General features: G+C 45.9%; 1 protein-coding gene across 8 annotated transcripts; it reads right to left on the minus strand.

Moving 5' to 3' along the window:
* Positions 1-607: 607 nt before the first annotated feature.
* On the minus strand, positions 608-27,825 carry KCNA5 (potassium voltage-gated channel subfamily A member 5). 8 transcript variants are annotated; one of them, XM_032105732.1, is made up of 6 exons: positions 24,325-27,825; positions 11,701-11,857; positions 11,147-11,205; positions 5,693-5,799; positions 3,735-3,859; positions 608-1,343 (listed from the first exon to the last, which is right to left on the minus strand). In XM_032105732.1, exon 1 carries the CDS (start codon positions 27,752-27,754, stop codon positions 25,862-25,864), a length of 1,893 nt encoding a protein of 630 aa, XP_031961623.1. In that variant the 5' UTR covers positions 27,755-27,825; the 3' UTR covers positions 608-1,343; positions 3,735-3,859; positions 5,693-5,799; positions 11,147-11,205; positions 11,701-11,857; positions 24,325-25,861. The 8 variants fall into 8 exon arrangements, with proteins under 8 accessions (XP_031961623.1, XP_031961622.1, XP_031961626.1 ...); XM_032105731.1 differs by lacking the exon at positions 5,693-5,799; XM_032105735.1 differs by lacking the exons at positions 5,693-5,799; positions 11,147-11,205; positions 11,701-11,857 and adding an exon at positions 5,131-5,191.
* Positions 27,826-27,889: the final 64 nt, after the last annotated feature.

A 27,889-nucleotide genomic window follows, 5' to 3' on the forward strand; every position in this document is an offset into this window, starting at 1 on the left:
GAACTGGAAGATCCATGTGACAAGGATGAAGCCCTCCAGTTAAAGGCCTAAGGCTTGCATCAGCCCACAGATCTCCCAGGTCATGGTACTCTGTTCCTTAGTAGAGAGGGTTAGAAACAACCCAACAAATTCCTTTAAAAAGTTTGCGCTTCACAGAAACAAGTTTCATTTAAATGCAGATAAACTCTGAGGTGTTCAGTGAGCAAAAAACAGCAGAGCTCCACTAATGTCAAGGAAATTAGGCTGGTTCATGCCAGCTGAGAATCTGCCTTAAGCACTCTAACAAGGCAGGGCCAGGTCCTACAGCATCCAGTTCCAAGAGTAGCACAGGGAAGTACTGTCCTCACACAAACTTCTCTGGTGAAATGGGTGACACTCCACTGATTCATGTAATATCAGTTCTAAATTTAGCCATGGATGAGAACTGAAATAAAGAACATAAGCCTTTAGGGAGCAGGACAATCTACCTTTCAAGTCCAAACAGGTTTATGAAGAATTATCCCCGAGCCGAGCTTACCACTCGCTGGTAATTTTTTCACCATCTCAAATCCCACATCAGAAGAATTTCAGGCTGTGACAGACAGATATACAGAAATAGATATAAATATAGATTAACACATTTAAAATTATCAGTCATTATTACTCAGAAACTGTTGTCGCTGTCACACACGTGATATGGTTCTGCAGAATGGGGACATTATTTTATTGAGTTATAGATGGGGAAAAGGCATAAAGAATACAGGCAATGCACATATTTGAAATAGCAATATAAACATAAACAGAAAAATGTTCAAGTCAAAGTCACATGAAAAATTAGACTAATCTTCAGATTCATTCTAGACTTGTATGTACAGCGTTTTTACGCTAAAGGTAGAAATACAAACTCCAGAGATGCAGCACATCTCAAGAATACAAAATAAATAAACAAAGAAGAGTGCCAGTAAAAGAAAGAGAACAAACACTTGAATCTTCTTCCAGAATGATGAGAAAGTTTGATATGTAAGAACCATGGGAGAAGATGCCAAATCTCTGACAAGAACTCAATTTATTTCCAAACAAAAGCTCAAATAATAAGTCTTGTGCCTGGGAGTGAGCCCAAAGCATTTAAACTTTTCTCACTCCTGTTGCGGAGCTGAACAATTCCTCTATGAGAGAAACCTTGGAGCAGACCAGTGTTTCAGCAATCTCAGTGAAGAAATCCAATTCTGGGGATGATGGGGACATCACAGTTATTTATCCAGAAGGAAGTGTTTCGGCAGCTTCCAACCCAAGATGACTTGAGAACAAGGAATAGGCTGGTTTGGTTTCAGACTCTGCAGCAGTGTCTTCCTAATGGTCAGCATCTGCAGGAGGAAAGCAATCAGGAGACTGTCATGCAAAAAGCTGCAGTAAGTAATGAGGAAAAATCATTAGGCTCCACACTGGATACAAAATGATAGCTTAGAACAAAGTGGAAGGTGTCCTTTCCCATGGCAGGGGGTTGGAACTAGAGGATCTTTAAGGTCCCTTCCAACCCAGGCCATTCTATGATTCTCTGATTCTCTGAAAGGTTCACTGTTATTTCACTTTCCTTTCAAGAGTGTTACAATTAATCGAGTGGCACCGAGCACCATTAGTGGTTTTCCTGCTGGAATTTTCTTCTTCATCAATTTGTTTGCATAACCAAATATCCTAGAGAAAAAACAGCCCTGTTTCCACTCCCACAATCCTTTCAAATTAGATTTTTATGGTAGATTTTTCCTCTTCAGAAAAATAGGTCAGTTCCCCTGCAGTAATGCACACAATCTGAGGCCCACGTTTCTGCCTGGAATTGAGCACACATGGAATGCAAGTGCCCCTTGGAGCTGGGCATCTGCACATGCCACCGACTACTTCGACTGGTCAAGAGACTACTTGCAGATTTCCCCTGCCTTCAGAGCTGAAGCGAGGCCTAAATACTTAAGCCCTTTTCTACTTCCAATCTCCCTCTCTGAAAATATGGACCATAAATATCCTCTCCCAGAAGATTAGTCCTGGAACCTTACTGGGCTTAAAGTTACGTTCAAACAATGTCCTAATAAAAACAAATAGTAAATAAAGTGCGTTCCAAGGACATCAAATCATGATTACAATGACTCCCATTTTTGTAGAACTTCCAAAATAAGTCTTTCTTTCTTTACGCATTGGAAAATAAAAAGCCTTGGTATACGGGAATAAGTTAAATAGATGGGAATATGGAAGTAAAAAATAACAGGAGATTGCTTAAGAAGAGTATTTAAAACCAGAAAAGCTATTCCCAAGTAGCTTCCCAGGCAGCCTCTGTAAGACAAAATAGAAAAGAAAGAAGCAGAAAAAGAGGGATTTTTCAGCTTAGTGGGATCAAAGAAGTTGGTTTCAATGGGGTCTGAAAGGGAGCAAGGAGTACTCTGACCATAACTGCACACCTGAACCACATGATTTTACACACAGACAGCTTAAATCCATCACAATCGAATGGTGCCTTCTTTCAGCATGTGTGCTAATGCTCCACTTCATAAAGCAGCCCTGAAAGGGTAAAGAGGAGAGAGAGCCCTACAAATATTAGTCATTCACACTGTGAGTCCTGCAGCGTGGGGACCACACAGCCACCTCCCTGCCTGCCTCAGAGGGCTGTTCCCCAGTTTTGATAAAGTTTTCCACAGTCTTGAAAGTGAACTTAAGCCCAAAGGTGACTTACATGGAAAAGAAAAAAACAAACCAACGACAAAAAAGCAGCGAAGTGAAATCCTTTGGAAAGGTTTTGAACTGAATATGTGTGAAATGAAATAAACAGTTCTCCCCACCCTGAAATAACAAGGGCAGTTTCTGTCAGAAGAGCTCCCCATGTGTTAATCTGCAGTGAAGCCTCAGTGCCAGAGCTGGCACTCTTTGAAGTTAAAGGAAAAGCTCCTTCTGTCTTTATGGTGCCCAGATTCCTGACTGAATTGAAAAATAATGGAGCAAGAGGCTTCCTAAGCTCCCAAGAGCTCTTTGAAGATCACTGCCCAGTGATTAGAGGAGATGTCAAGGGGACTGGGTTAGAAAGCTCACACTGGCTGAGCTGGAAATGCTCCCTAAAAGGGCTCCTGATTTTGTTGTGAGTGATCTCAGAACAAAGCTCAGCAAATCTGATGGCAGATTTGAGTAGAAAAAGAGAGATCCATTTTGTCAAAATAAAATACTTGGCTTTTTTTTTTTTAATTTTATTTTGCCAATTTCACTTTTCCTTTTTTTTTCCCTACAGATTTATGTTAGCTAGAATCAAAGTTGAATTTTATGTGGGTTTTTCATAGTATTTTCATAGTCTTCTCCTTTCTTTTCTCCTTTGGAAGGAAGGAAGAAGGAGAGAGGGGAAAAAAGAAGAAGGTTGGAAAATGAAAGGGACTTTATTCATTTAAATTTTGCATAAATAAATCTTTTAGTTGAAGTCAAATTAACTGAAATCAACGTTTTCATGTAAACATGAAAAATACAAATGTAGCATTTTGACACTCTTTGATTACATATTTTCTACAGCAGGAACTTCTTGATTAAGAATTTTCAGCCAACTTAAAGGCACAAGTATTAGGAGTCCCTGCAATCTGGCATCCTGAGCCATAATCTTTTTGAGCAGCAGAGCATCTACGCTAGAGCAGAGTAGCGCCTGTAATACAAGCGAGGATAACACAGGGTAAGAGATTAATATTCTGCATCATACTGGGCTCTGTTATTTTTATCCTGCTGTTTCCTTCACTCACCATCTCATGACTCACACCCTCCCCACACTGGAATTTCTGCCTCGGTCTCCTGGCTCACTGGTGTGTTAGGGAAGACGTGGAGAGCCATCTGGAGAGCACCGCTCCTGCTTGAGCTCCAGGTCGCTCTGGAAAACACAGAGAGGCAGCAGAATTTACTGATTTATCATGCACCTGCACTGGCTGTTGAATCCCTTTAGCAAACTGTCTTCAGCACTTGTGAGGGTTGCAGTTCTTCCTTGTTTTCACAGCCTTAGTGAATCCACTGGATACAAGTCCAAGTTCCAGACAATCTCGTGGAAAGCTGGCACTGCACCAGCCTTTAGTAAAAATACAGGGCTCAGCCTGTGAGGTGAGAAAGGGCTTGTGAGAGGTGAATGTAATTCAAGATGAGTAAAAGAGCTGTTCCCTACACATTTCTTGGTTATCACCTCAGGGATATGGTCCTTGATGCCACACTAGGCAGACCATCCAGGATCAATACTTCCTGAGGCCAAACCACAGTTCCCTGAAGTGGGATGGGAAGGTCACAGGAGGAATTAGATGTTTAAATCCTTACTAATTGCACATATAGCTACCATGATCCCAAAGGCGGAACATATGAACCCCAGTACAGTCTGCTGCTGTAGAACTCTGCACTCACACTTCCCAGTGGATTCAGTTCCCCAAGTGCCTGAACTCTGCCTTCTCTTTACATCCAGAAGTAGCATGGAGTTTGCTAGTTAGGAACTTAAATTCTACCTCCTCCCAGAAATGAGTCTGATCAGAGGAAGCATAATTATTTTCTCTTACCTTCCCATTGAGTGGTAAGAGCCCCTGCTCAAGAATCACAATTCTCTCCCTTCTCTGTATCTGAACTTCCATCTCCATCTTCCTGAGGGCATTTTCTAACCAGTCAGCAGCCGAAAGCACAGAAGGTTCACTCTTTATATGAACAAGCAAATATTCCCTGGGCTAGAGGGAGTACTTTAGGCAGCAATTGGACACCATATCACCCTTCAAAAAAAAAAAAATCATACCAGAAAATGACCTCTAAATCTCAATCTAGAAGACGTTTCCTCCTTTTTTGCCCTGCCACTTTCAAAAATGAACTTCATTGAAAGGTGTCAGAGAAGCTTTGTCCACAGAATGTTTACATCTTGCCAAAAAAAGGTGTTTATCTTGGGAAGGGGGGAAAAAAATCTTAACTCAGTAGCAAGATTCCCCTCATGCAGGTAGTGAAGCAATGGGCTCTCCAGGACCTTAGAGTGTGTCTAGCCAAAGTAATCCCCTTTTTTGCTGAGGAGGCAGGTAGGAGTCAGCTTGGTTCTGGAGTCAGTTTAGCAGAAGGATCATTTGTGTTATTCCAGCTTTCACAGGCAAACATAGCAAAGGATGTCAAATAGCCCTTTCTCACAACCTTTTAGATCCTCTGGCCTCCTGCTTTTTCTTTTTTCTCCCATCTGGCTCTCCAGGTAACACTGGAAAACACAAAGCATGTTTTATTTTTGTGGATGTTTTATTCTCCAGATTTGCCCTGGGTCAAACTTCCTACTCGGGTCACATCAACTCAAGTCCTTCACATGGACTGCTGATGATGACTCAGAGCAGTCAATGAGCCTTTTGTTGGTGAAACAACCTCATCCAGCAGAGACTTTGTCGCTCAGAACCCAAACACCAGCTCAAGCCACCCGTCACATGCTCTGCCCTCTCCTCTTTTGCCTTCCCAACATAACTGGCTGCCTGGAGGGGGGCAGATGTGCATGATGGAGCAGGAAGGCTGACGGCTTGCACATCCACGCCACATCCAAATGTCAGGTCTCCCCTGAATCCAAAGGGCAGAAGCTTCCCTCAGTCCACCCTCAGTCTAGAAATGTGATTTCAACACAACAGTCATGCCCTTCCTCTCAGACAATTCCTGCAGCTGGAGGATGATCAATGCAAGAGCCCCAGGAGAGGCTGAGGAGGATGTGATTGCTGACCTGAAATGAAGCCTGTGCACACTGCAGGAGAAGCTTCCACTAAAATCTCTTCCACTGGAGTCAGCACCTCAGGACAACAAATGCTGCTGCAGTTTGAAAGACGATTACTGAAAAAAAAATAATAAAAAAAACCTAGAGGGAATTGGAGCAGCCAGAGAAAATCTCGTTAATGCAGCAGTGTCCTGCTGTGAGCTTTCTATTTAACAGAGAGGCTCTTGGTACTACTGAGTTAAACAAGTTTTTGCTGTCAAACACCTGTCAGCAGTCCTTTAGAGTAAGGTTTGTCCTGAGCTGCAATCTCCTGTTCTGAACCTGTCTTTGCCTGCAGCTGTTCTAAGTGGACTCTAAGAATCAAGAGGAACCCTTTCCATATCTTACCTTTCAACTCTGTCTTATCACCTGAGGTGCACAAAAGGTCAGGAAAGGACATAAAAATATCTCAAAGAGGGCGCCAAGAGGGTGGTGACAGGCCCTCTTCAGTGGTGCCCAGCGACAGGACGAGGAGCAATGGCCGTAAACTAAACACAAGAAGTTTCCCCTCAACATGATGAAGAACTTCTTTCCATTGAGGGTGGCAGAGCACTGGAACAGCTCCCCAGGGAGGGAATGGAGTCTCCCTCTGGAGACATTCTAAACCCACCTGGAAACATTCCAAACCCACCATCCAGGTGGGTGTTCCTGTGTCACCTGCTCCAGGTGACCGTGCCTAGTTGGAATGGATGATCTCCAGAGGCCCCTTCCAGCCCTAAGGATTCAGTGAAAGCAATCACTCAGAACAGTCAGGAAATGACTTGCAAAGAGCAGCTTTCCTTTCACACTGAGTTGGTGTCTGCACTTCCTCCCACTCCCCTCCTCCAAACAAAAGGAAAGGAAGATGCAGGGACACTTTTGTGGTCAGCTGGAACATTGGATAGAGCAAAGTGAGGGACTTTGTCCATGAACTGTTTTTTTTCTGGAGGATTGTTAGGTGCTTGGAAGATACATTTTTCATGGAAGTGTTCCTGATTCAATCCAGAGTTCTCTGGCAAAGGTTTCGTCAATCATATGGGAGACGAGCTCTTTGCCACCTCTCACAGACAGTAACTTCCAGGAGAGGCTGAGGAGGAGGCCTTCCTACAAGCTGGAGCAGGGTGGTTCATTTTACACAAGATTTTAAATATTCCAGAAAAAAAAAAAAACACCTAGTGTGATTTTCTTCTAGTGACTCAGAAGACAGAGATGCAATCCAGAAGGCAAACTAAATACTGAAATGTATATAACCACTGTAATTTCCAGAGAGCAATGATCAAAATTGCCTCATGTCTGTACACTGCATTCCCTGGAACTCAGCCTTCATGGCAAATGGATGCCTACTATTGGATAAAAATGTCATCTGGCACTGAAAACAGCAAAGAAGGATGGTAGTTCCTCGCTCAGAGCATCACTGAAAAGCACTTAAAATCACTGATGTAAGATTAAAGCCTTAAAAATAAAATCACATCATTAAAGAGCAGGAATTTTGCCTTGAACGTGAAATGTCACCAGTTTCAAGACAAATACAGTTCTATATTTGGAACAAGAATTAATGGGAAAGGAATCTGAAAAACCCAAACATCACTACTTGATCTTTCGGCACGAGAAACGTGTGAGATATTTCTCCATCTCACAAAGAGTTTCTGTCCTAAGAGGAAAGGTTCACAGTTTGCTTTTTTAAGAAACTACAAGTCTTGTACTTTCTAGTATTAACTGATTTATGCAAATTTTATACTTATCCTGTCCATGAATTAATGAGTTGCCAATCTCGCTGTATTTTCAGTCAGATCAGCACCAGGTGGAGAGCAGACTTGCTTAATAAGGGGTTTTATCGAAAGAGTAATTCAGCAAACATACATCAGAAATCCAGTGTCAATACTGACAAGCCTAACAAACTTTCCTAAGGAACCACCCAATTCTGTGGGGGCTGGATTCAGTTTTAAGTTCTTGGCAGAGATCAGTAACCTCTACTTGAACCGTGCTGTCCAAAATGTCTAAACTGAGCCCTGAGCTCAGTTCTGACCCCCACCAAGTCAGTGGCACCACACCAAGTGTCTTCCACTGCATCAGGACTGTGACTTAACTGTTTTTAAGCCAGACACTGGCAATTACCCAAAGTGCACCCTTTGGCTGCCATGGCAAGGTCTGGATTAACTCTTTCATCTCCAGCTTAATTAGATCACCCTTGATACATTCAGCAGTATGAGAGCAATCTTTCTGTGGCACTGCCTTTCCTCTGTTCCTGCTCCTACACAGGCTCTGTGGGCACAGACTTTATCTCTGTGAACTGGGAATGTAGCCCAGGAGCAGCTTCCCATCAGAAAAACACAGGCTTTACTGAAACAACAGCAACTCCCCTCATAAAATGCAGCATCAGGTCAGGTTTGCCTATGACAAAGGCAAATTGAGGCTGGCATAAGGCAGTGTTGAGTCTGACAGTGTGTGACTTCCACAGGTGTTGCTCGAGCTTGTGGGAGGTGTTGCTCTGACTCATGGAGGCTGTCAGAACTAACAGGGCAGCTTGGTGAGGCAGTCTTGCTAATGACTCTGGTGGTTGTATGAAGAACTAAGCCATTCACAAACTGAAAAGGAGCAAAAGATGTTTCAGGAGAGGGCATGGGGGCAGCCACAACTCCTCTGGGCAACTGGGCCAGGGCCTCACCACCCTCACAGGGAAGAATTTCTTCCTAATATCCGATCTAAACCTGCTCTCTGTCAGGGTGAAGCCATTCCCCCTTGTCCTGTCACTCCATTTGTAAAAAATTCCTCTGCACCTTTATCCCTTCAGGTACCGAAAGGAATTTCTTCCTGTGAAGCCTGCACCTGCTTCAAGAAAGGCTGAATGTCCCCTCTCAGTGAGTGACACACTTGGTGCAATCATGGGAGAAGACCAGGCAAGGCTCCCTGGCAGTTGTGTTCGACTGAGTATCTAAATTTTCTTTGGAAAAATGGAAATGAGACAGAGTAGCCTGCAAATAATCAATTCATTTAGAGTAGCTGGGACAAAAAGAATGTTGAGATCCTTCAGAGAAAGAGGAAAAAGCTGGGTGAACACACAGCAAAATGGCCAATAAAACTTGCAGCTGCATAACGTGTAAGAAAAAATCCTCACATGTATCACAGAGATCTAAACGTTTGTCTTCTGAAAAAACATGTTCTGGGTATTTGTAGTGATGCTGGTCAACGAGAAGCCAGCCCAGATTAAATCTGAATCAGCCTGACACTTAACCAACAATGAATATTCAAGAGACCTGGCTGCCACCACTTCGGGTCAGTGCTCTAAATTCTACCTGTGAGAGACCAGCAGTGAAGTTTCACTACCTGCAAAGTGAAGGCTTGTGTTCACTACACAGGGTGCAGCCAAAGCTGTAATGGTGACAGGGTGCATGAGTAAAAGAGAGTGAAAATATCATCTTTACTGTAATCTGTGGATCAGCCCATTTTAGGATCCAGCTTTAGGTGCTGGAGTTTAAAACTGAATAGGAAGCCTTACAGGAGATGTGTGAATGATCCACAGCAGAAAATTTAAAAGCAGGGGAAAGTAATTACTTTTAAACACAAGATGTAATTAGGCTATGGAACTGAGTGACACAGGTAATCAGAGAAGCCAAAAACTTAACTGGATTCCAAAGGGCCAGGACACTGAAGGGAATATCCAGATTCTAAACTACAGAAGATAAAATCATGGAATAGATTGCTATTCCAGCTATCTTTTCAAATAGTAAGTACTAATTTGGCAAGGTCTTTACACATCAGTTCAGCACTTGCAACCCCTCAGTTAAGTTTTCTTAGGGGGAGTCCAAAAGTCCCATTTGCCTTGAATTGTTCCTACCTTCTCCAGCTCCATTTTTTCCAGCTTAAGCATTATGGACTGACAGTGACACCCAGCCTTATATAAGAGACCACAGAAACAGACTGATTCATAATTTAGGCTCCAAGCTGACAGTGAGGAATAATTGACTCATCCTGCTCCTTTTCCAAAGTGATTCTTACCACTAGTTCAAAACACAGCTGAGACCGACCCTTACTCCATCCACCTAGCAGTGGGAAAGTACCAAAAACAGCAGCAGTGCTATTTCATGCTCTCTCTGTCTGCTGAAGCCAGTTGCAAAATATCCATTCAATTCTACAGCACAACAGATCTTCAGAGTCCAAATATAATTTGAATCAGGTAAGGGTGGAGTGGGCATCTCTCTGGTCCAAATTCCAGTCTTAGAATCATGGAATGGTTTGAGTTGGAAGGGACCTTAAAGATCATCCAGTTCCATCCCCCTGCCATGGGCAGGGACACCTTCCACTATCCCAGGTTGCTCAGAGCCCCATCCAACCTGGTCCTGGACACTGCCAGGGATGGGGCAGCCACAGCTTCTCTGGGAAACCTGTGCCAGGGCCCCACCACCCTCACAGGGAAGAATTTCTTCCCAATATCCAATCTAAACCTGCTCTCTGTCAGTGTGAAGCCATTGCCCCTTGTCCTGTCACTCCAGGCCCTTGTCAAGAGTCTCTCTCCATCTTTCCTGTGGGCTCCCTTCAGACACTGCAAGGCCACACTGAGGTCACCCCAAAGCCTTCTCTTCTCCAGGCTGAACAATCCCAGTTCTCTCAGCCTTTTTATATGGCTCTTTATCATCCCCATCCTGGACTGATCCTAGGGGTTAGTGCTCTGCAGCTAAGAATGGTACAGGTTTTGTATCCCTTATAGGATTAAGTTACTCTTCATTCAATGCCTATGAAATTTGGTAACAGCTATGACATAACTGGTACTGAGCAGCACAGGTCACCCTCCATGCCACCTGTACTTCACCATGGGTGATACTGATGGCCCTCAACACCCACACAGGATAAAAGGAATGCATCAAAAAAATGTTGCTCAGCACCTTATTGAAGTGTTCCCTTTGTGTACAGCAAATTATGGAGATGGCATCTCTGTTTGCAATAACTTCAGTGTCCCCCCTGACTTCTGAGATGACTTTTAACAATGGGGATTGTCTACCTAGGAAAAAGCCATCTGTGTCCTGGGTAGTCCCTGCACAGCCATTCTCCTTTCAAATAATAAAAATGAAATTTGTTTTAGTATTCCCAAGTGGACTCAGTTACACATAAGTCAGGCCTACCCTTATTCCAAATGTGATTATCCACAAAGGAGTGTGCAACATTTTGAGTCATCATAATCAAGAACTAATTTTTTCTAATATCCATTCAGATTACACTTCCCAAGTGTTCCCACGTAGGTGAAGCCATGAAGCTTTAGGAAAAAACCTCTTTCCAATCTCTGGGCATTCTCTACAGAAGAAAACTTGGTGTAAATTCTTGCCTGTAAAATCTGAAGAGCCACAGTACTGTCCCTGTTACATGCACTGCCTTTTCCCCAAACAAATGTAGCAGGAGCAAAATAGGCCAAAAATCTGCAACAGAAACTGCAAGATGATTCTCAGAACATACCTGTGTTGTGGCAATGCCCCAGATACACTTCTGTTCCCAAATACCTTTTGATTTATCACCTAGGGTACAACAAAAGGTAAGGCTCAATTATTGGGGAATTCTCCTTTTCTTTTTTCTCTTTTCTTTTTTTTTTTTCCTTTCTGGAAAATATGCTTTTGTAAGATATTTCTTGCTTTTAGCCTGTGTGCTTATAGCATTATTTTGAAAAGCCACTGGGCAGATGGTCCCCAAATGTGAGTTAATAACTTGTAGGTAGCTTTTGGGGAAGCTTTTTGAAATCCCTTCATGCAAAATGATTTCACGAACTGCCTGCACGCTGTTCTTTGGCCATTTGAACAGACTATTTCAAAATGGTCAAGGGAAAAAATGGCAGATTACGTCCCATTTGTTTTGCAGCAGGCTGCTACATTTATTTTACCGTGGTAAAAGACCAGAAAGGGAAAATTAAGCACGTACAAGACTTTCACTGAAGATTTTTCTAGACCCTGAAAGCCATGACAGGCTTCAAGGTGAGGATGTCTGGGCCACTGCCCCTCTTCTGCAGCATTTCTTACCTTTCAAAATAAGGTTGCTTTTAGAGAGAGCAGCACAGGCTGAGTGTTCAACAACCATGAGTCAGACTTCACAGCATCATAAGGTTAATGTAAAAATCAGATTTCAAACAGGAGGCTCTTCCTGCTCACCACTGGTTTGGTAGAGATACTGTGTGCTCTGCATGGTATAAAGTTAAAAGTGTTTTAAGTGGCTGGTCTGGCAAGAATTTCATCATCGGTTTTGAACACATTTCAACAAAAATCCATCACTGCATCGATGACAAAATTCTGCAGCCTTTCTTAACAATGGCAGCACATCAAATGCCTTCTGATCCTCACCCAGATCTGCCTCTGTGTGAACCAATCAAGCATGACTGCCCTCTCTCCAGGGTGATGTGTAACTTTAGAAAATAGAACCGAAAAATAGAGTATTTTCAGTTGGAAAGGCCCAACTCTCTGAGCACTCCTCTCCCAGTGTATATTGTGCCCAGCATTCCTCTGTTCTAGGTGCAGAATCCAGCATTTGTTGTTGTTAAATTTCACTCCATGGCTCACAGCCCAATGCTCCAACCTAGCAAGGCCTCTTGGCTCTGAAGAGAGTCAACAGCACCTCCCAGTTTGGTGTCACCAGCAAATTTCTCATGGCGTGTTCGACTCCTGCATCCAGCTTGTTGATAAATAATTGAACAGGACTGGCCCTAGATTTGAACCCTGAAGAAACAAGGCCCAAGGTATGAAAAACCATCAGCTCAGAGCCCCAGGTCGATAGTTACAGCAAGTGGTACTTTTTCCTCAAGCACAGCAAACTCTCCCACCATAATGGACCAGGAAGTAACACTTCTATCTTGACAGGGCCAAAGTTTTGAGGACAAAGGGCAGGTCTGAAATGTACTTTCTTCTCAGAAATCACACATTGCTAATAGATATGTACCTATATTTTCTTTTTCAAACCTTCAGCTGCCTTGCAGCTCACAGAGAGCCAATCCACGTGGGCTACGAGCCACATTTTAGATGGCATCATTGAAAGGGCCTCATCCAGAGAATCAGTGATGAGCACAGTCTAAGAATGTAAGCAAAACTGATTGCATTGGCTAGACCAGAAGGGTAAAGTCTGGTGACCAGAGTGATAAACATGATGGTAAACAACTTTACAGTTTCATGTTAGCTTATGTCTATGAAATATGTGGGCATAAAGTGTGGCCACATGGTCCTTCAGGTTAAGGTATTGGCCTCCCCATCAGGACATGGGCCCTACTCTTCTGCAGCCCAGCACTGTGGGATCTGGGAAAGTTATCTAGAGCTCACTCCTGCTTTTCAGTTCCAGTCTTAACATGGCATAGTTATAATGCTTTGCTTTCCTTCCTGTCCATTCTCAATTCAGTCCAGAAGTCCTACAGTAAAAGCCACCAGTATGGAAATTGGGTAGGGAAGAATCAACCAACTCTTTTGCAGTGTCTCATGCCTTGAAAAGCAAATAAAATTAGGTATTTCTCAGCTCCAGGAGGTAAAGGAGCTGCAGACAGTACTGATCCTGTGCAGGTTTCCTAAAGGAGGACTTAAACCCAGTCTATTTAAAGTCCAATAGTAAAGATCCATTCTTCTTGTAAACTATTCCCTTCTAAAGCGTTCCCTCTCGTCCTGCTGCCTCTCCAACATCACCAGTGCAGTGCAGCAGAAAAGGATACGAGCTTTAAACTCAAGGTTTTCTCTCCTCAGAGAGGGAGGGAGGGATGAAGGCAGGCAGGAAGGCAGGCAGGAAGGCAGGCAGGAAGGCAGGCAGGGAGGAAGGCAGGGAGGAAGGAAGGCAGGAAGGCAGGAAGGCAGGGAGGAAGGAAGGCAGGAAGGCAGGAAGGCAGGAAGGCAGGAAGGCAGGAAGGAAGGAAGGAAGGAAGGAAGGAAGGAAGGAAGGAAGATCTGCCTCAAGATACAAGGCACTGTTTGCCTTATTTCTAAGCACAGCTCTGCTTCTTGCTGTTGTCCTGTAAATCCCATCTAATCAGCATCTGCAGCACTTCAGAGAAGTCTGGAACATACCACGGTCTCTCCTGTGTTGATAGAGCGACAGCTTAGGACAGCTCATGCCACAGCTTTTGCCTAACAGAAGCAGTTTTAATTCCAGTCTTTCTTTCCCCCACGCAGCCAGCTACCTTTCCAAAAGCTGTAAAAATAAGTTATCTTCTTCAAGGCCAGTGTCCTTTGGCCAAATTCGGTTGGAAATGGCTAACAAGTTCAAAAATTACTGATGGACAAAAGAGTGACTAAAAAACCACCAAACCCTTCTCCAGACTGAGCCCAGCTCAGTCCACTTCTGTCTGCAGAGCTGATATAAACCTGTTTCTGTGGTGCTCCCCAGAGCCAATCACGTGTGAAAATAGCTGTACCTAAACTTTCTGCTAAGGCCACGGCGTCCCTGTGTGGGGAATCATCCCCAACATGAGCCAGCCCTGCAAGGCCTGCCAACACCAGAACATGTGCTCCATGGCACGTACTGGCATCACCAGCAACCCTGCTGGAGGTGCATCCAACTCCTGCATCCAGGTGGCTGATAAATACGTTGAAGGGGACTGGCCCTGTTCATTAGGGAGCACTGGGCACAGCCACATCCACTCGGCCTGGAGTACAGAAGTTGGGAGGGAGATGATGATGAGGCAGAGCCTGCTGAGCCTGCAGAAGAGAGAGAGGGATGGGCGAAGGATGGTGTGCACAAAAGTGCCCTGCCACTGTCCAGGGATGGCTGATGTGCCCACCAAAGCTGGAGGAGAGCCGTGCTGGCTCTGTGGAGCACCGAGCCAGGGCCAGCTCAGCACATCTTGATCTTCCCCATGCCAAGAGGCTCCCGGGCAGCAGGGCAGGCTCAGCACGGACTCTGCTGGAGCTGCAGGACCCTGCCACTCCCTGAGCGCTGCCTAGCCTCAGTGAAAAGCACCAGCTCCAGGCTCCTACCGAGATCCAGAGCCAGCAACTCAGCGGGGGCTGCCTGTAGCCCTGGCTAGAGACAGAGCCGGTCTGTTGCCATGCTGCACCCTCAGAGCACGTCCTGCACTGGCTGAACCCCTGTGCCACCCGCTGCTCGCTCAGTGTGAGCCTGCGATCTGCTAACAAGGCATTTGCTCTGACGAGGCAGCAAACACGAGCCCCCCACAGATCCTACAAAAATTGCTGACATTCACAGAACCGCGAATCAGCTGCACTCATCCTCCAAATTCCACCACCTCGCCGGGAATTAGAAAGCTGCAGGTTTGGTTCACTGCAAACAGGCTCAGATCTATGCTATGTCTTGTCCCAGTCATGTCAGCACCAAACTGGAAGGAACAGCCGCAGGGCAGGCAGATTTGTCTGCACCACTTTGTTACCTTCACAGTTAAACCTTGGAAAATCCACTTTTTGCCAGGAACTTTTCCTGTTGCTGTTCCTCCCTTTGGAAAAGATGCTAAATGGCTGTTTGTCATCTGATCAGAAAGGGGAATTGAATATTGCCTGGCTGAGTCACAGACTGCTGAAATTCACTCCTGCCCTCTCCCTAAATTGAGAAGGCATGTCTGGCACACACCTGAGTAAGACACTTTATGAGTAAGGCTTCTTCTCAGTACAGGTACCTGGCTCATGCTTCCTATACAACAGAGACTAAAACTTTACAAAATCAGCCATGGGCAGCACTCCCAGGATATTTTTCCATTTGCACATATTTCTAAAAATGTCAACACCAGTCTAACCATTCTCATCTGGGGAGCCTGACATCAGATGTACATTAGCCTGGGAAAAAAAACGTCCAAAATGCAAGCCCCTTCTAAAAAGGAAAACAAATTCAAAGTATGTTACACTGGCTCCTGCCTCTGGGCTCTCTGCAAACGAGAGGAGGAAATTTTACAATGTGATTTTACACCCATGACAATTCAATTAGAAAATCAGACAAAGGAATGGGCATGGGTTTTACAGGGATGAGACATGGGTGATATGTGAGATTCCTGTTCAGGCCTGATTTCCTGTTTGTTTGGGTTTGCTACCCAACAGCAGACAAAAAAAAGTCCCAGGCAGGACCTTAAGAGCTATGTGCAGTCCTGGAATGAAATCCAGACAGCTAAACAACACTGCATCTGACTGTGGGAGAGCTTCCCTGGGGAGAAAGCATTTTGGCTTGAGCATTTTTTTCCAGTCATCAGCCTCTGATTATTTTCTCTTCCAAATTCGGGCCCTTCACACCCCTCCCCAGCATCACCTGCCTTGCCTGAGAGAAGAGTACAGCTGAGACATGCCGTGCTACCATTTGGCCACTCTGAGTCCAGGCAAGAAGTGATGTTGTTTCCACACCATGCCCACAGCACATACTGTCAGCATTCCCTCACTGTTAAGAGAGATCTCCATTTAATTTGGGCTGCCAGGAGTCAAGCAAAACAAAGGATATGACTGCAGAGCTCAAGTCTATCTGAGCAGGATTCCTGGAATGGAATCCAGTTGACTTCAGTAGGACTAATCTACAGCTACAGAGTGAACAGAGTGCAGGGTGTGCTTCTGAAATATTTTAAATATACATTTCCATGAATGCTGCAAAAATGACTTTACAACTGCTCTCCCTCGGGGAAATAATTAGAAAGCCCTCCTCCCCTTACTGGCTCTGATGATGATTGCATCTGCTCACCTCCAAGATGTGTTTGGCACCTGAATTACACTTTTGCTTTCTTGCAAATCTTCATGTTTTCTACATGTGCATTTTCACTATGTGTCCTGCCTCTAAATATTAACTCATAAATACAATAAGCAGCATTTTCAGCCTTACTTATTGAAACAGACCTCAAGGAGTGATACCCTGACACAAAAAGTTCCATCACTTTTTCCCAGGTGGTGCACCTCAGCATTCCAAACTCCACAGTTCTGGTGGTCTTTTCTGTATGACACCCACACTAAACCACGTGCCCACTCATCTGCTGAAGGAAAAAATCCCATCAATAGGTTCACCTGTCCTTAGTGGTCCCTTCAGAGGGACTTACTTCTCACCCCTCTCTCGGAGTGGTTGACAGCATCAACATCTTAAACTACTGTAGTTAGAGCTGCCAAGACCCATGGATTACAGGAGAGATTTAAAATGGAAGTTTACTTCTAGACATGCACCCTTTCTTCTCCCTCTGACTGAATTTAGCTCATGTTCCAGTCCCTGGGGACCCCTGGCATGTAGGCTCACCTTGAAGCCACAGAAGAATTCTAGTCCTGGTCCACTTCCTGCCTGTGCTGGGTGGTCCGTGGTTTCTTCAGCACTAGAATGCAGTGTGTCCCCACCCCTTCCTTATTTTTTTATAGTTTTTTCTTTTAATTTCAAGTTATTTCATGGTGCATCCTGCTGGATAGCAAGACCAGGGGATGTGCTCAGCCACCAGGGCCTCAACTGGAATTCTAAGCAGAGTTAGAAGATGCAGTGACTGAAACGCAAGGCACAGCCTACACTAGGGCCGGGCTAGGAAAATCAGGAAAATCAGCCAAAACCCAAAGCAACAGTATCCCCCTCTCACTGTCAGATCCACTTGTGCTCCTCTGCGTGCAGCTGGAAGAGTGTGGTGATTTTTAGTAGAGTTGCATATAGATGAGTGCAGGTGGAAGCAGAATTAGATGAGAACAGATTTTGGCAGGAGTAACTGTGCTCAGTGAATAGAGGCTGATTATTGTTTAAGAATGTGCCAACAGGGGGAAATGTGTAAAGCTTTTAAGATACCCCAAAAATTGCCTGAGGGCAAGAGGCATCAGAACAGGGCTGTATCTACACTTGCCACCTCAAGAGTTTGAGGGAACTGTTCCCAGGAAGTTAATCACAATCAAAGGCTCCTGGCCACGCTGGTAAGTCTGTACCCAAGCACTCTCTCCCAAAGTACTTCCTAGGCACGATGTGGGAATGAGCAGAGGCCAGGAAGGGAGCCCAGTAGGCTGAGTGCCGAACACCTTGTTTCAGAGGGAGCCTCTGGCAGCAGGAGCACAGCCTGTCTCCTGCCAGCTGGCCTCAGTGCCAGGGAATGGTCCTGGGCACATTTCATTTTCTAATATAGATGCAGTCAGGATGTCTATGAGAATTTGTATCTCCCCCTCAGTGGAATATCCAGCTTCCTTTTTAAGAACAGAGCTACCCCATTTTCCACTAGCAAGGAGCAGTGCAAATTCTATTTCGAAATGCCCAGGGTTTTCAAGCCTTCCAGAGAGATTTCTCTCTCATGCTCCAGAATTCTGCACTTCTCAGCCTCTGCTCCATTGTCAGTATGTATCACTGAGATGGAGACACTCTGGGAGACAAGTGGGAAACAGGAACCTGACCAAAATTTTGTTGGTTACTGGACCCTACTCCATCAGGCCCGCAGGAAGATGCCAATGCCCGCCTTAGAGCCACACTTCAGCACATTCTCCTAAAGGCAGGTACCTGGGTCCTTCCAATGCACTGAGCAGACTTTTAAAACGTGATCCTGTGAGATACTGTGCAGGTATTTTGCCCAGTGGCTGAAATCCAGAAACAACTGTGGGAGCCACCATCCCTTTCTCAGCCAAATGCCCGGATACCTCAGCTGTGGACTCCTGCTCTTCGCTTTGCTCCCTATTTGGCTCAAGGAACACTGTCTCCTTCAAAGCACAGCGGCTAAGCTTAAGCTAGAGGGCATTCCTTCCCAGAACAAGGTTTGTCACCCTCCAGACTCCCTGCTTCTTTGCATCATTCTCTTGCATAATAAAACACCATGTATTTGCACAATAACCTTCCTTTAAACAACCCCCTTGTGCAGCACTACCTTGAAAATTACAGTGTTTGCTGAACTGAGAAACTCATACAATTTGCTCTGCAAATTCATGTTAAATGAATCACATTCAATCACACCCCATTAGATATTCAAATCATTTTAAACAAGACAGAGAAAAAAATTATAAGGCTACGTTGCTTAAATAATTCAAATAATTTCTCACCTCCCCAATCACAGGCATTTCTACCTACAATTAAGCAGGGAGGAGGGAGAGGAAGAGGTTTTAAATGTGTTGAACTTGCTTGAGAGAATTAAATAAGGTATAATGTAACTAATCTCCATGAACTGAGGAGAGCAAAGCAAGCCGTGGTATGGATCTGTGACAGTTTTTGGGGGAATTACTACATGCTAGGACACCATCACTAGAGTGAAATCATGCAAAGGAAGAAATTCTACCTGCTCCTTGTACACACCAGAGCCTCAGACCAATGCAGTCAATTTAAATCACACCTTTTCCTCCAGCATCTTCCCAGAAACATCAACCCTGACGTGAGTATATATCATGCAACTGTATCATCATGAGCAGAGCTGCAAGGTTTCATTGCACTCCTTGCCCACAGGAATGAGGAAACCACCACTCCTGGCCAGGGTTGGAGATGGGATTTGAGAGGAGACCATATATATTCACCATTTATCTCCAAACTGGCTTTGTCAGAAAACTAGAGAAGGTCAGAATTACCACTGTCTCGAGAGGGAAATTATTGCCTGTTTCCACCCAAGGTGGCTTCTCCAGCAACATTCTTTCCAATGTCAATTTTAACACAACACCTGTTTTCCACAAAATTGCAAATGACAATCTCCATGGCACACCATAGTTGAAGCACAGAAATAAGATATATATTTCTTTTTTTCTCTTCTTCCTGTCAATCAAGTGTTAAAACCTACACTGATTTATTTGGAAACATCCCCCTGATGACTGTGAATTACTAATACAGGAGACAACTTGCAGATGATTTTTGGTAAATTTTAAATTCTATCTGGAAAATTATAAATTCTTTAGTAACCATAAAGACTGTGTGCTAGGAAGCCCAGGCTCTAATGAAAACACTTTGCTGCCAGCTAGGAAGGTTATTCATTTTACTATTAGATCAGGTAACTTCTGAGGCATCCACAGCTTCTCTGGGCAACCCGTGCCAGGGCCTCAGCACCCTCACAGGGAAGAATTTCTGCCTAATATCCAATCTAAACCTCCTCTCTGTCAGTTTGAAGCCTTCTTTTTCTTTAAACAAGTTGGTATTTCTCTTCACAACTTCTAATTCCAATTAGTTCTTTAGTCATATCATTATCAGCCTTACTTTTTTCCTATTCCAATTAACATGAAACTTCTTATTTCATATTATTTCAATGGGTACTATACCCACATTTTTCACAATATTTCATCATACAAATATTAGGTATGTTCTGGTCAATGGGCCCACAGAGTTACTGGAGAATTTCCATGTTTACTCCTCCTATGAGCTGACATGCTGATGTCAGATGGGATGACCCAGGTCTACTGAAGAGTATCAGCACTCTGAGGTCCCAAATTTAGGCCAGAGAAACAGAACTTTAACAAGCTGACAAGGAGAATTGGGGACCAGTTAATGCATACAGAAAGAAAAAAACCACCAACAAACCACAACCAAACCAACCAAAACTCAAACATTTCAGAAACTACAAAAAGACTAAATGGCACAATCTAAAAAATATTTAGTCGTGCTTTATATAGCATAAGTGTTGGCAGAATGATTTGGGAACAATGATTTTAATTGGTCACAGGCTATATTATTATAAAGACCTTTTCTGTTTCATTTTTTAGACATTTGTAGCTATGGAGTGAGGCTGGTGGTCACACAGTGACATGGCTGAAGCTGCACCAAAGGCAGGCAGATGCTGCTAGAGCTTCATCTCCCAGTTTCCTTGCTGCCCCTCTGTCCTGCATGGGACCAACCTTGTTATTCCCCCACACGCTGCCTGCCACACAACATTCCGATCCCACCACTGGCCAAGTGGCAAGGCCAAAGCCTTGATGAGGTGCTTAAAGCCCTCCTTCCATTATTCCCTAAATCTGGCAGCAATCAGCCTGGAGGCCCCTGCCAAATTTCACTCCTGTTCATGGCATCTTGCTAAATGTCTGGATCAGATGTCAGTGAGGCAGCTTGTCCCTCACCACGGCTCAGTGGCACTGTCACATGCCACTAAACGCTCTCCTCATTTGACCTCACCACCAGCTTCACTGGCACTGATCAGGAAGGAGAATTCCATCACAGAAAAGGTTGTCAGGCATTGGAAAGGGCTGCCCAGGGAGGTGGTGGAGTCACCACCCCCTAAGGTGTTCAAGAAGCAACTGGACGTGGCACTCAGTGCTCTGGTTCAGCAGACAAGGTAGTGATCAGTCACAGGTTGGACCTGCTGACCTTGGAGGTCTTTTCCAACCTCAGTGATTCTGTGACAGGTTTCAGAAGAGCCAGACCTTTTGTGCACACATGCATCTCCCACGGAGAGTGCTCTGACATGTGCTTTGTTCCCTGATGGGAGGTGAAGGGCAGTGCCTAGAGAATGGCTCAGTGAGTGCACTGCAGCTCGACGGCCCCACCAGCACCACCTCCACCAGACCAGCAGTGTCTGCGGCTGGAGAGGCCAGGGAACAGCCAGCAGAAGTGCCACGTCCTCCTTACAGAGCCCAAATGAAAAGAGCACACAAAAGAGGGACTTGTTCGTACCACTCAGAGCAGCATTAAGTCCCCTCTGTGTTCAGTGACCCCACCAGATGGGTCGCAGTGCACAGCTGCTGGCACCCAGTCCTTGCCTGCAGAGCCACTCACACCCATGCAAGAGACCACAGGGGGAAACTCTCTCTTCCCTCAGATCCACGTTTTAGACCTCCTAGTCCAGCCAAGCCCACTCCTATTTGTGCTTGTGTCCAAGCCCTCTCCCCCTTTGAAAGGCTTGGTCTTCCCTTCCACAGCCTTTTCTTTACCCTGCCTGTACACAGAGCATGGAACAATGGTTCACAGAGCTCCAGGAGATGAATGGTGTTATATAACTGCTTGTTACTGTTTTATCGTTTTTTTAGGATGATGGAAAAGTAAAAGGGAAATGTGGACTCCCCTTGGGGCCAGGCCAAGCAAACTAAACTTACATCACTGGTGACCCAAATGAACATTCACCTCAGGACCCCCAAGAATGCATTTTAGTGCAGTGTCCCCACGTGAGAGCACAAGCCATTAATAACTACAGCATGTGTGGGGTGAGGGAGCTTCCCCGCTGCAGCTCCTAGCCAGACGAGTTTACAAGGAAGTGTTGGTTTGTTGTTTGGCTGGGTTTGCTTGGCGTTTTTTATGTCTGCAATGAGTTGCTATTCATTAAGCTCTGATATCTTGATGCTTTTGATAGGGCAAAGAGGTTTGATTGCGCTTGCTGTTCATTCCAGGTCAGCTAACATAAAATCAATAGTGGTCAGGACATGTTTCCTTCTTGTGATGGGCCTGGAAGAGAAAATTCTCTTCCTGTCTCACATTTCCAGGAGCTTTCTTGGAGGGACTCAGTTCTCTCTTACACTCTTTTGCAGCACAAATTTGCATCAGCACATTACGTGACTGTACCACATACCCACATATTAGCCCCAAAATCCAAGGGGAACCAATGGCTCCAAGGTTTCAGCCCAGTTTATAACTCATCTTTAAATAACCACCAGAGAATCAAAGAATACCCCGAGCTGGAAGGGACCCACATGGAACACCCAGGTCCAATTCATGATCTCAAATCTCAAAATCATAAAGATCAGTGCATCTACAACGCCTGCTGTAAACTGAGTTGCTTGAAGCACGTGTCCATGGTAAATGCTCTGCTGAACTAGGCTCTGACCATGTTTCTTGTCACATTACTCAGTGTTTGGCAGCAGTACCTCTCATTAGAAAGCAAATCCTTTACTGCCCTATAAGCCAGTAGAAGCTATGCATTTATTTTTAAAGGTGTCAAAGCCAAATTTGCCTGAACTCTGCTTAACAACTGTTTAGAAGCCCAAGCCAAACAAATATTTTTAACCATATTTTGAGAATAATTTGTTTTCTTTCTATTGGAAAGTTCTGTTGTTCTGTTATGGAAAAACAGCATATTCAAACTAGAGGTTGAAGAATTACTTGACAAGCTTGCGTGGAACCCTGTGCAGCAGTCAGGGTATTTTGCTCTCACTAGGCTTGGTTTTGGTTGGGACGAACCCTACTCTCAGTTGTAGCAGGGACATATTAGAAAAGATTCTTTCCTGTGAGGGTGGTGAGGTCCTGGCACAGGTTGCCCAGAGCAGCTGTGGCTGCCTGGAACCTGGGATAATGAAAGGTGTCCCTGCCCATGGCAGAGGGTTGGAATGAGATGCTCTTTAAGTCCCTTCCAACCAACACCATTCCATGATCCTATACAATGGAATCCAGAGCTGAATTTTGCAGCCTGGCTCCCGTGGGAAGTTAAAGGCCCTCAGCACCTTGCAGGACTCAGTCCTGTGAGGTACTTCTGCAAACATGAAGTAGGGTTCAACAAGCAGTCATGATAATGTCACAGTTCATGATAATGTCACCATTCAAGATAATGTCACAGTCCACTGCCACTGAGGAGTGAGGATTTCAGTCCTTGCTTCCTCATTTCCCCACACCACTGATCTTCTCCATCCCTTCCTTGCACCAGCTCTGGCACTCACTTGCTTTCCAACTCACTAATTTGACACAAAAGATCTACCTTGTTGTTGCTGCATTTAATTTCCTGTCAGATGAGTGAGCTCAGGCAGCTCCAGGAAGAGAAGGCAGCACCTGCACTTGTACTTCCACAAGGAGAGAACCAGTTCAGTGCAAGCAACAAAAGGACACACGGTGGGAAGAAGAAAACTGAAAAGGAGGAAGGAAGACCAGGCCTTCCCTTTGTGTCATCAAGATCAACTTCACCCACCCCCATAGCCCTGATCTGCTTTCGTCTACATCAGCTTCCTGCAACAACTGCAGAGCTGTAATCCAGACCCCTAAAATCCTTACACAGGGTTCTAAACAAGTGGCTGTGTGGACACAGTGCCCCTGCTCTGAGGAGCCGACAGCCCAGTTGATGTAACACACAATTGGAAGACCAAACTGGTGGTCAGGAAGGTGGGGGTAGTGGTTAGAGAAAGACCACCCCAAAACTTTATCCTGAAAGACTCACTGCAATTGTTTGGTGCTTATTCAGGCGAGTCAGATGGATGTGATCACTGAGAGCAAATCAAACCACTTGTCTGACCAAAAAGCCTTACTCCAAGTCCATCAATGACCTAGATCTCAGCACATGCAGCAGAGCTACACCACTTCTTTGTTTCATCTGAGATTCAGCCTCACCAAAGAGCTGATTCTGCACTTCCCCCTGATGCAACAACTCCCACCAAAGCTCACTGGAGATCTCCCTGAGTCTGGAGTGCAGCTGCACTGGGCGCTTTTCCTGTCAGTCTTGTTTCAAACAGCTCCTCAGCATATTACAGCCTCACTCCCCATTTAAATAAACAAGCAAACAAACCAAGAAACCAGCATCTAAAATCCTAAAATTAATGTGGAAGATGCTGTTCTCTATTACAAGATTCAAACTCTTTCCCCTCAGGCCTGGGTTTTAGGCTAAGCACTCTGTTCATGAAAGGTATGACTTGCTTGGCACTTACTTTACTGACTAGGAAGGAAAAAATCACCATGCATTTGGGCATTATCATTAAAGAGCACAGTCAGGGACAAGGGAAGCAGCATTTGTGTCTGGGGAAGAGAATGTCAGAGCACTGCTCGGCAAAGCTCATCTCATTTTATCTCAGGACATAGATGAGGTACTTGAATAAATTATAATCCCAACTGAGCACTTAGTTATATTAGCAAATTTGTTAGAAAATTTGTTAGAAACAAACCTTGAGCAATGTTGACAATCAAGCCTTCTCTTTTCTACTACTCTTGCTGTGCCACAGGATGTGGGAAAGGCATGGAACATCCTTCAGCAATAAAACAGAAGTTGGAGGGGGAAACAGACATGTCCTTTGCAAGAGAAATGGTAACACAGCTCTTTGAGCTAAAGGAGCAACTTTGTGTCGGTCTTCAGAGTAAGCTGTGATCTCGATGAAAATGTGTCACTCGTCTCTCAACAACACCTCAACTGTAAAATCCACAGCGCTGAGAAGGTTTTGTTTGGAAATAAAAGAAACCAAGGGTGTGTTTTGATGCAAAGATGGTGCTTTCCATCCGTGTCCGAGAGAAAAGCCACACAATGGTTATTTAAGCAGCACGGCATGCCACGTTCAACTCCTGAAGTGCCATCCACTCCCAGTCTGTGGTAACTAAAACCAGTGAACTGTGTACACAAATGGTGTGTGGATACATAGAGGTGACTGATACACATGCCCAAGGAACCTGGAGTGTACACTGAAAACAGTTTTGCAGATATTGCACTCAATATTCTACTTTCTTGTTGTGCCTGTCCACTCCCTCGTGCTTTCGATCTGTTGTGCACTTGAAAATCTGTTCAGATCACTTTTGATCTGTTGTGCACTGGATTGAAACCAGTAACAGCAGACAGTGTATTTTTTCCTTTCGGTCTCAGATATACAACAAAGATACAAAACTGTAAAACTACCAAAAAAAAAAAAAAAGCTGCACATACTTTTTTGAGTGGGGCCAGTAAGCACATGACTGAATTACTTATAAATTCTGAAACAGGAAGGTAATTAATAAAATTATTTATAAAGAAGTATATCTACAAGATTTAATAATTTAAGGCTCACAAGAAACTAACATATCAATGACAACAGAAGTTTTCTGCTCTAGGGTTCAAAGCACCAAATTCACTTCACATACAAGATAACCAGATGTGTACTGATCACAAATGGAAAACTCAGAAAGTGCTGATCTGCTAATGTTCCTAGTGCTTTAATGATATCATATTTCACAGGAATAAGAAATGTCCTTTCAACCATAAATACAGTCATACAGATACAAAATATATTTGAATAATTTCAATTTGAAACTACAGTACAAAACCCCTCAACCTCCCCCCTCCCATCCCCAATCCATTCACTCTCCACACACACATCCCCGCAGTTCTTTATACTAAATTTGGAGCAACTGAATTGGTTACAAATTACCCATTTAAAACCAATGACCATTTGCTAAAATAAGTTTCTACCAATTAGATTTTTCACTGTCATAATTTACCAGCTCCTGCATCATGGAGCGTAGCTTATTCTTAGTCTATTTTAAAAATAGGTGACCCTTTGTGTCATGGAAAAAGAACATAAAAACATGTATTCCTGGAGGACTGCTCAGGACAGTGATCAATTTATAAAATACAGCCTGACTTAAAAAACTAATTGCTACTAAAAGAATAATTATAGTATCAAGATTCTGACACCAGAGAATCCTTCTGCGCCTCTGAACTCTAACTCTCTCCTCTCCTCACAGGTCTGTTTCCCTATTGGTGTCCAGACAGAGAGCATAGAGGGATTTTCTGAGATCTACGTTACTTTTTGCTTTGATATTGGCTTTCTCTAAGGAGCTGGTGCCACTGTTGAACTCCTCACTGTTTTCCAAGTGCACAACAGATTTGTTCAGAGAGTTGTTACTGGGTCTTCTCTTCACTTCTCCCCCCGCAGTGCTGCCCTGAGCACTACTGTGTTCATCTTTGAGGATAGCCTGCTCTTCGTGGTCAGTCTCTCGGTGGTAGAAGTAATTGAAGTTGGACACGATGACAGGGACAGGGAGGGCAATTGTCAGCACACCAGCGATGGCACACAAGGAGCCCACAATCTTGCCCCCCACGGTGACAGGTCTCATGTCCCCATAGCCCACAGTAGTCATGGTTACCACTGCCCACCAGAAAGCATCAGGGATGCTGGAGAAATGAGACTCGGGGTCATCGGCCTCAGCAAAGTAGACAGCGCTGGAGAAGAGGATCACCCCGATGAAGAGGAAGAAGATGAGGAGGCCCAGCTCCCTCATGCTGGCTTTCAAAGTCTGTCCCAAGATCTGCAGCCCCTTGGAATGTCTGGAGAGCTTGAAGATCCTGAAGACTCTGACTAGGCGGATGACTCTGAGGATGGCCAGGGACATGGCTTGCTGCTGGCCCCCACCCCCATTGCTACTGCCGGCCCCGGGCTGCTGGTGCTGAGCCAGCTCGGTGCCCAGGGTGATGAAGTAGGGGATGATGGCCACGATGTCGATGATGTTCATGATGTTGCGGGAGAACTCGGGCTTGCTGGGGCAGGCGAAGAAGCGCACCAGGAGCTCGAAGGTGAACCAGATCACACAGGTGGTCTCGATGATGAAGAAGGGGTCAGCCAGGCTACTGGGTGACTGCATGGGTGGGGAGTCCCCGGGCGTGCCATTCAAACCTCCACCTTGTGGGGGCAGGGGTACGGGCAGCTCCCTCTCGTCCCTGAACTCGGGCAGGGTCTCCAGGCAGAAGGTGATGATGGAGATGAGGATGACCAGCACGGAGACGATGGCGATGGCCCGGGCTGAGCTGGAGCTCTCGGGGTACTCAAAGATGAGCCAGACCTGGCGCTGGAACTCATTGCGGGGCAGAGGCTTTTCCTCCTCTTTGATGAAGCCCTCGTCCTCCCGGAAGCGCTCCATTGCCTCCTCACCCAGCTGGTAGAAGCGGATCTCGTCGGCGAAGACGTCGATGGAGACATTGACGGGCCGGCGGAGCTTGCCGCCGGACTGGTAGAAGTAGAGGATGCCGTCGAAGCTGGGCCGGTTGCGGTCGAAGAAGTACTCGTTGCGGAGCGGGTCGAAGTAGCGAATGCGCTTGTCGGGGTCGCCCAGCAGCGTGTCGGGGAACTGGTTGAGGGTGCCCAGCTGCGTCTCGAAGCGCAGCCCCGAGATGTTGATCAGCACCCGCTGGTGGTGCATGGCGCCCGGGTTGGCCGCCGCCGCCGCCTCCTCCTCCTCGTCGCCCGCCGCCGCCATGGCCATGCCCCGGCGGTGTCCCCCTTCCTCCGGCGGCCCCATGTCCGCGGCGGGGCGCGGGGCGCGGGGCGGCGGCCGCGGCGGCGGCGCGGGGGCTGCGCGGGGCTCCGCCGGCCGCTCCTCGGGGCCGCCCGCGCCGCCGCTCCCTCCTCCGCGGGGACCCGGCGGGGGCCGCTCCCGCTCCTCGTCCCCCGCGGGCGGCGGCGGCGGCGGCGGGGCCGGCGGGGCGCTCTCCTTGCCGTCGCTCAGCTGCGGCGAGCCGCCGAGGTGCAGCAAGTTGCCCCGCCAGCGCGCCCGGCCGCCGGCGGCCGCGGCATCGTCGCCGCCCGCGATGGCCGTGGTGCCGCCGTTCTCCAGAGTCACCAGCGCGATCTCCATGGGCAGCAGCAGCAGCGGCGGCGGCGGCGGCGGCGGGAGGCAGGCGCGTCTGAGGCGGCGGGCATGCTGCGCTCACCGCCCCGCTGCCGCCGCCGGCCACCTCCGGGCGGCCGCGCTGCCCTGCCCTGCCCTGCC

Source organism: Corvus moneduloides, chromosome 4, assembly GCF_009650955.1.
Source record: "Corvus moneduloides isolate bCorMon1 chromosome 4, bCorMon1.pri, whole genome shotgun sequence".
Taxonomy (NCBI): domain Eukaryota; kingdom Metazoa; phylum Chordata; class Aves; order Passeriformes; family Corvidae; genus Corvus; species Corvus moneduloides.